Source organism: Mya arenaria, chromosome 7, assembly GCF_026914265.1.
Source record: "Mya arenaria isolate MELC-2E11 chromosome 7, ASM2691426v1".
NCBI lineage: Eukaryota > Metazoa > Mollusca > Bivalvia > Myida > Myidae > Mya > Mya arenaria.
Genome location: NC_069128.1, coordinates 1,780,339 through 1,789,552, shown reverse-complemented (window position 1 = coordinate 1,789,552; position 9,214 = coordinate 1,780,339). Strand labels below are relative to the sequence as shown.

The 9,214-nt window shown below is 33.5% G+C and overlaps 1 protein-coding gene across 1 annotated transcript; it reads right to left on the bottom strand.

Annotated features, from left to right (window-relative positions):
* Positions 1-1,835: 1,835 nt before the first annotated feature.
* On the bottom strand, positions 1,836-5,591 carry LOC128239937 (uncharacterized). Its single transcript, XM_052956393.1, has 5 exons — positions 5,536-5,591; positions 4,318-4,461; positions 3,774-3,879; positions 3,059-3,218; positions 1,836-2,064 (listed from the first exon to the last, which is right to left on the bottom strand). The coding sequence occupies exons 2-5, from the start codon at positions 4,455-4,457 to the stop codon at positions 1,964-1,966; spliced, it is 507 nt and encodes a 168-aa protein (XP_052812353.1). The 5' UTR covers positions 4,458-4,461; positions 5,536-5,591; the 3' UTR covers positions 1,836-1,963.
* Positions 5,592-9,214: the final 3,623 nt, after the last annotated feature.

Here is a 9,214-nt window from a genome sequence, read left to right as displayed (position 1 = left end):
ACGAGGCATGCTCTATTTGATGGACTGTTCAAGACGTCATTTTCTTTCTCATATTTAAAGATAAAGATATGTAACAACAAGAAGCATTCACGTAAATGCGGGGTGGGCAGAAAAATCCAGCCGTCCTGAACGGAGCGTGGCCTGTAAAAAATCCAGTTATCTGCTTCCGTACATTCCCTCGGGTCGAATATTAAATTTATTGTGCAGGATAAATACCAGTATATTGTTTTCCTTACATTCGCATAAATCATTCCCTATGATGAAATTCTCACCCTCGATTAACATACTCTAAAGAGATGAAGTAAACCGTGGGTAAATTCACCAAATGATCTGTTTTATATTTCATCGTGCTATCAAAGTAATGTTGCCAATTTTGCTGCGAGTCATTTGAGTTATGCTGAATGTCTCCATAATTATCTACCCGTGTCTGGTTGTTTTTATTGAAATCTTTTTTTCGATCAAAAACAAAAGCAAATGTGTCGTTTATTCAAACATTTTCTATAGGAATCCAAATACTTTATCTTAGTTAGAATTTATCATAAATAAAAACGTAAAAGAACGGGAGAAATTACAATAACCTTGCCAATTAAGCTAATATTTCTTCCCAATTAACTTGTCTAATTTCTGACTAATATCAAAGAGCAATGTTATATTGCACATGTGTTAAACGAAAACAAAATACGTAATTGTTGTATTCAGGCAGAAAAAATGCTTAGTACATGATAAAAACTGTCCGTTTGAAGATTTAATACAATATATTCTAGACTCGAATCAGTGTATGCCAACTATCTTAAATTGTTTTCATCCTAGCTGCCCCTCGACGTCGAGAGCGTATGTAGACGGAGCGCATGTCTAATGGTAACATAAACACAGCCCGAATAAACATTTCATACTAACAAACTTGGTACTCCTCATGTGTAAAATCTTAAAATCACCCTTGCTTTTATTGCTGTTTTAAACGACTAATTGGTCTTAGTATTTCCTATTATAGGAAACTGTATGTAATATATGTCCACTTTGTTTGTATATATATGTTTAATTAATTGTTTGTTAAAGCGTTATTGTTCTGATCACATGGTTGTAATTACCCATGATCTAAATAAATCTTGAAATCTTGAAATCTTGAAAACGGCGCGTGGTTTGTAAGTGTCAACAAACTACCGTAATATCGGAGCATATTATTTGTTAATCTTGATACTGTAAATAATTAGAACATGCGTTCTTGAACTGTATGTGTCTAGAACTTTTGCCCAGAAGACAAAAAATGCTTTTTCATATGTGTAAACTACTTTGTATTTGTTTTAATATTTCCCTTATGCACCATGCTATTTAAAACTTGATTGTTGAAGTCCAAAGATGCGTTACAGTGTTCATGTGTATTAGATACTCGTAAATCAAGCGGAACTTGATCAGTAGTGCGTACTTAACCATTTAATACAAAAGCATATGGCCGTTAACGAATAAGTATTGCATACTACTATGATAAAGTATCTATGATAGTAAAGTAAACTTTCACATTTAAATGCATAACGGAAAAATAGATACTTCCAATAACCAATATCGTGTTTACCGAAATGAGTTCATTCATAACTTTATAATGGTGAGAAGTGGGAACATCTTGATTAGTGTTATCAAAAGAAATAAATAGTCGGTATTGTTCCAAAATATAAATTATAGTTGGTTTGAACGAATATGGCAGATTGGGAAACCGGGAACAAAAATGTTATGTAACGCATACATATATATGACGACACATTCTTATTTGGATAATACTAGAAATAATAGAAACATAATATTGCTATGGTAAGAACAACTAAAATTGAAACATTTTCATATTTAATCGATTTAAGTGTAAAGAACAAATAACATTGTGACAGATTGATAGTTGATCGAATTAAGTGGTAAGAGCAAACATCATTGTCACTGAATATAATTCAATCGATTTAAGTGCAATATTCCCCAACTATTGTCTACTCCTTGCACTTTTAAACCTATTCTGGAAGCAGTCGTCAATTAGGACCGGAGCAAGAGTAACAAACTCGTCTTTGCTAATTGTATCGTCAACTGAAATATAAACAGTACAATGGTTAACACCAGGGACAAGACAAGTAGCCAACATGTTCACTATAACTGTACTTAGGCTACAAGGCTTAATGCCAAACAAACACTTAATGAGAGACACACAGCGCCACAATACAACACAGAAATACAACATATGCAGTGAAAAAACTTTGTCATTAACTATTGCGGTTACCGCCGTGGAACGGTCTGCGAATCTGAACCACACAATCTAAAGCGATGTGCAAATAGGTTTGTTTTGTGTTTGTCAAGATTATCAATAAAAGTAAATGTGTTTGCCTGGTGAACCCTCATTTTTGTTATCGTTTAAAAGGGTTTTGCTTGCTAATTACTGATATGTCAATTAAAGACCGAAATTACACTCGAAGGTATTGCAGCTTGACTTTGCAATCGCGTTTTCGGTATAAATTTACAAATTCTGTTCTTTACTGTATATTTAACTTTTTCAAATGATTCCAAAATAATATCGGGCCATCAGGGATCAGATATTCACTTGTTTGGGAAACATAAGTAAGACTGAAGCTCGGTTTTGGTAAGCGTTATTCAGGGTGTAAAAAGTATTAGGTAGGCAAAAGGGTGGTACGCGATACGCAGAAATTAAATGAAATCGTATTATGTACGCAACTCTTTTTTACAGTAGTTATAAACTAGCATTAACGCTGGATGCAGATATGCATTATATACTTAGTTTACACTTGGTTTAATTTACGATTGTGATGAAGCATAAATCAACAACGTAAGCTAAGTCATACTCATTGGCATGCGGTTGCGAAAGAGTATGACTTTATGTTGCTTTGGAATCTCGAGAGCCCGAAGGAATTCAACCTTACCAAACTTGCATACGCTCTAGCCGGAAATTGAACCACGTATACGCCTGGTACAAAAGGGAGTGCGCAAACCAATGCATTACTTATACACTTTTCAGTAGTTATTTGGTAATTATTGTATTACAAGCGCAATAAATGCTGTAATAAATAACCTGTTTCTTTGTCGAAAGCATAGAAGAGCATGTTAGCCTCGGTGGTGTTTCCAAATACCGACCACATTTCAACGTTTGAAATGCTGCCATCTTTATCTTGATCGTAGAAGTCAAACTCGCAGGGATCAGCTATCAGTGTGACGTTAAAGCGTTCGAAATCCTGACGAAGCAGAAAATATTACATTTCATTTATGATATATTTGTAAAATGTCCCTAAAATAAAACCCGATACAGAGGCGGTTAGTGTTAATATTTAAAGGTAATTGAATCCAATCTGATTATCACAATACTGCCATATTGTTGTTTGTTTCATTACGTGTTCCAGTTTGTATTACATTATCATCTGATTGCATACTAAGTGTCACACTAAACTAAATAAAGCATAATTCATAAAGAGGCATCTACGTCGGTATTGTTTTGGAACAATTTCTGCCATTTTCGCTTTCTTTCAAAGCAAATATCAACACCAAGTTTTGTTGTGTTTTAAAACTCATGAAATCATTGCATGTGTTTATTGGATGGCTAGGCCTCTTCCAAATATTTGCCCTGACAAAACATTACATGACATTGTGTCAAACTATCGATTCATTCTGAAGCTATCGATACTTTGACAGACTGTGATCAATATAATTCCGCGAACAACTTCTGCAGCCTGTTGTGATCTAATTAAATGAATGCATAATCATCGTTACATTTGTACACCTTAAGAATATACCTCCAAAGCCCTTCGGAACCTCCACGAGAAACCTGCTCTTATTCCCCAATTTCCATTGGAATCCAAGCTGCCTCCGATACTGGTTCTTGATCCACGACGACCACGCCTGAAGATACCCAATAATATCGAGTGTAGGTTTTTACCTACAATTCAGGCCTTGGGATATACCAGCCTCTACGCATTGTTGTTATTTTTTTTCAGTCAACATAAATATTTGTGTTGTCCCCTGCCAGCAGAAATCACGCTACGACCCCTTTTCCCTTTTGCTTCAAAATTCTTTATTTATAAATTCGTTACAAATATTCATTTACGTAACTCTGTGCAATAATAACAGGGTTTTGTTTAACCACCTGCAAATGATTAATGTCAAATCGACTCCCGAAATAGCATATGATAACTTTTATAACGCACTGTTATGTAATTATATACGTATACATTGTATGTACATGTATATTGTGTAATTATAGTAAGGTGAAAACGTCCAAATGAATGGTCTATATTGTTCTATATTGTTGACATAAGTATTGCTATTCTTTAGTCTTACCTGGACCAGTCAATATCACCCCTGATCCCACCACCTCTGCCACGACCCACTCCAAAGTCAATTGAATTCCTCTGACCCAGGATAATTTGTAAAAGGCAGAGGCCAATAATCAGGCCAGCGTATCTTGTTAAATGAACCATGATCCTGAAAATATAATGGTGAAATATAAACCAAATAAAGTTTCTTGTGTAAGGCAGAGATAAGTTATCAGGCAACTGTGTCTACTTTAATGATAAATGGTAATTCAAATGTAATGGAGGTCTAACCAAAAGAAAGAAAAAAAAAACACAAAAACAATTGTGTTATGCAGAATCTAATTATGAGGCAAATGAATGTATTTCATGATCCATGGTCATAGAAATGTAATGAAATATAACCAAAAAAACACACAAATTCCGGTGTAATGCAGAGTCCAATTATCAGGCAAATTTTTATCAAAAATAAATTACATTTGTATAGCAAATGCTAGTATTGAAACCTTCTATAATATCATGAACAGTACAAGACAAGTATTGCTATAAAATCGGTCAAGACAAACACACATATTACGTGAATTTGCGCTTACAGTAACTACTAATTTGAAATGTCAAAACTATAAGCCAAGGAAGCATGATGTAATAGTTTTGTTGTACTTTAAAGCTATATTCTAATGTTAACACTTACTCTATTGTATTACACAACTAGTGAGTTTAACCTGAATAAACAACAATTATAGAAAAACGAAAGAAACAGTTAGTTTGTTTATATCATAAAATCCATCCCCACCATGAAATAACGTCTTTTTATATTTTTATATATTACAAGTGTAATAACTATGCCCCCACGTAAACTCGTTTGATTCAATTGTAGAATTCTCGGTAAATACATTTCGTATTGAATGACCACTCATATAATAGTCTCTGTTTAAAAAATAAATCAAAATATTCTTTTTACTGCTAAACGGTCTATGATTACACACATAAGCCCGTTTGTAAATGTACTTCCCATATATGATCATAGTGTATACTTTCCCTTGAGAACCGTTCAATTGTAAAATGAATCAATATAAAATGAAGTGAACATTGATTCCCGTTTTTGGTGAATTTATAATTATTTCGTTTATTGATGAATAGAATGGTGAAAAAATGTTTTAAATGAAACATTATAGTATAATTTTAGTTTATAAATCCACCTTAAACAACAACAACAACGACAATAACAAACATGAAATATCCTCACCTATGGGCGACAAGTGATGTATATATGCAACAAGCTGATTCTCAACGATACATTTGCACTGTGTGTTCGCTGTATATATACCATTATTACAAACCACATACACGTCTGGGGATTTTATTGTTATTTCTGCATTGTAACAACAAGTGTGCTATGAAGTTTACGTCCTCTTTAATAGTGATTGATTATGGAATTCCTGGTAATGGTTAAATCCGTGTGTTGAAATCTTCTGCAATCAGTTATGAAACGCTTATATTTAATTGGACAAATTGGGTCTCATCTCACTTTGTTTCAATAACCTTGACAACAGATGTGGTTAGTAAGATATCACAAATAAATCAAACAGTGATATGATATGGTGAATATTTGAATTTAAATTAACTAAAAAAACTATTTGTTAGTCTTAGATGCGAATACTAGTAAGCAAATGTCAAAAATTGTAAGTATGTACATGTTAGTATATATAAGTTTATATATACACGTTAGTGTATACGTGCTAGTATGTACATGTTAGTATGCATATGCGAGTATGTACATATAAGTGTATACATGCTAGTATGTTCATGTAAGTATGTACATGTTAGTATGTACATGTTAGTGTATACATGTTTGTATGTATATGCTAGTATGTACATGATAGTATGTACATGTCAGTGTATACAGGCTAGTATGTTCATGGTAGTATGTACATGTTGGTATGTACATGGCAGTGTGTTCAGGCTAGTATGTTAATGCTAGTATGTACATGTCAGTGTATTCAGGCTAGTACGTTCATGTTAGTATGTACATGTCAGTGTATTCAGGCTAGTATGTTCATGCTAGTATGTATATGTTAGTATGTACATGTCAGTGTATTCAGGCAAGTATGTTCATGTTAGTATGTACATGTCAGTGTATTCAGCTAGTATGTTCATGATAGTATGTACATGTCAGTGTATTCAGGCTAATATGTTCATGTTGATATGTACATCTTAGTATGTACATGTTAGTGTATTCAGGCTAGTATGTTCATGTAAATATGTACATGTTAGTATGTACATGTCAGTGTATTTAGGCTAGTATGTTCATGTTAGTATGTACATGTCAGTGTATTCTGACTAGTATGTACATGCTAGTATGTACATGTCAGTGTATTCAGACTAGTTTGTTCATGTTAATATGTACATGTTAGAATGTACATGTCAGTGTAAACTAGCTAGTATGTACATGACAGTATGTACATGTCAGTGTTTACAGGGTAGTATAGTCTTGTTAGTATGTACATGTTAGTATGTACATGTCAGTGTATTCAGACTAGTATGTTCATGTAAATATGTACATGTTAGTATGTACATGTCAGTGTATACATGCTAGTATGTTCATGTTAGTATGTACATGTCAGTGTATTCTGACTAGTATGTACATGCTAGTATGTACATGTCAGTGTATTCAGACTAGTATGTTCATGTAAATATGTACATGTTAGTATGTACATGTCCATGTATTCAGGCAAGTATGTTCAGGCTAGTATGTACATGTTAGTATGTTCAGACTAGTATGTACATGCTAGTATGTACATTTCAGTGTATTCAGGCTAGTATGTTCATGTTAGTATGTACATGTCAGTGAATTCAGGCTAGTATGTTATGGTAATATGTACATGTTAGTATGTACATGTTATTGCATTCAGGCTTGTATGTTCATGATAGTATGTACATGTCAGTGTATTAAAACTAGTATGTTATGTTAATATGTACATGTTAGTATGTACATGTCAGTGTGATCAGGCTAGTATGTTCATGCCAGTTTTTACATGTCAGTGTATTCAGGCTAATATGTTCATGTTAGTATGTACATGTCAGTGTGATCAGGCTAGTATGTACATGTCAGTGTATTCAGGCTAGTATGTTCATGTTAGTATGTACATGTCAGTGTATTCAGGCTAGTATGTTATGTAAGTATGTACATGCTAGTATGTACATGTCAGTGTGATCAGGCTAGTATGTTCATGCTAGTATGTAGATGTTAGTATGTACATGTAAATATGTACATGTCAGTGTATTCAGGCTAGTATGTACATGATAGCATGTACATGGCAGTGTATACAGGCTAGTATGTACATGTTAGTATGTACATGTCAGTGTAAACTGGCTAGTATGTACATGACAGTATGTACATGTCAGTGTGTACAGGGTAGTATAGTCTTGTTAGTATGACTTTGTTAGTATGTACATGTCAGTGTATACAGGCTAGTATGTACATGATAGTATGTACATGTCAGTGTATACAGGCTAGTATGTACATGTTAGTATGTACATGTCAGTGTATACAGGCTAGTATGTTCGTGTTAGTATGTACATGTCAGTGTATACAGGCTAGTATGTTCATGTTAGTATGTACATGTCAGTGTATTCAGGTTAGTATGTTTAAGTTAGTATGTACATGTAAGTATGTACATGTCTGTGTATTCAGGCTAGTATGTTCATGCTAAAATGTGCATGTCAGTGTATTCAGGCCTAGTATGCTAGTATGTATATGTTAGTATGTACATGTCAGTGTATACATGCTAGTATGTACATGTTACTATGTACATGTCAGTGTATTCAGGCTAGTATGTTCATGTTAGTATGTACATGTTAATTTGTACATGTCAGTGTATTCAGGCTAGTAATTCAAGTAAGTATGTACATGTCAGTGTATTCTGGCTAGTATGATAATGCTAGTATGTACATGTCAGTGTATACAGGCTAGTATGTACATGTTAGTATGTACATGTCAGCGTATACAGGCTAGTATGTTCATGTTAGTATGTTTATGCTAGTATGTGCATGTCAGTGTATACAGGCTAGTATGTACATGTTACTATGTACATGTCAGCGTATACAGGCTAGTATGTTTATGTTAGTATGTTCATGCTATTATGTACATGTCAGTGCGTTCAGGCTAGTATGTTCATGTTTGTATATACATGTTAGTATGTACATGTCAGTGTATTCAGGTTAGTATGTTTAAGTTAGTATGTACATGTAAGTATGTACATGTCTGTGTATTCAGGCTAGTATGTTCATGCTAAAATGTGCATGTCAGTGTATTCAGACTAGTATGTGCATGTTATTATGTACATATCAGTGTATACAGGCTAGTATGTACATGTTAGTTTGTACATGCCAGTGTATACAGGCTAGTATGTTCATGTCAGTGTAAACAGGTTAGTATGTTCATGTCAGTGTATACATGCTAATATGTTCATGTCAGTGTATACAGGTTAGTATGTTCATGTCCGGGTATACAGGCTAGTATGTTCATGTTAGTATGTACATGTCAGTGTATACAGGCTAGTATTTTCATGTCAGTGTATACAGGCTAGTATGTTCATGTTAGTATGTTTGTTTTAGTATATACATGTTATGTTTTGCATGCTAGTTCTTGCATGTTAGTATGTACATATTATAATGTACCTGAATAAATGATATGATGCCATTTTACATATATTTGCGTTAGTACATACTAAAATTCTTTATCCTTTTAAGTGGTTTGCGTAATATTTAGTAAACTAACCACTTACTGGGTCATCCATTGTATATATATATATACAACTTTGATAAAATCGCTCCTAATATATGTACTTACATTAATGTTAACTTAAGACCGTCTGCCTTTTTATTGGACATAATATTATCTTAACAATTGAAATTTGTAAATG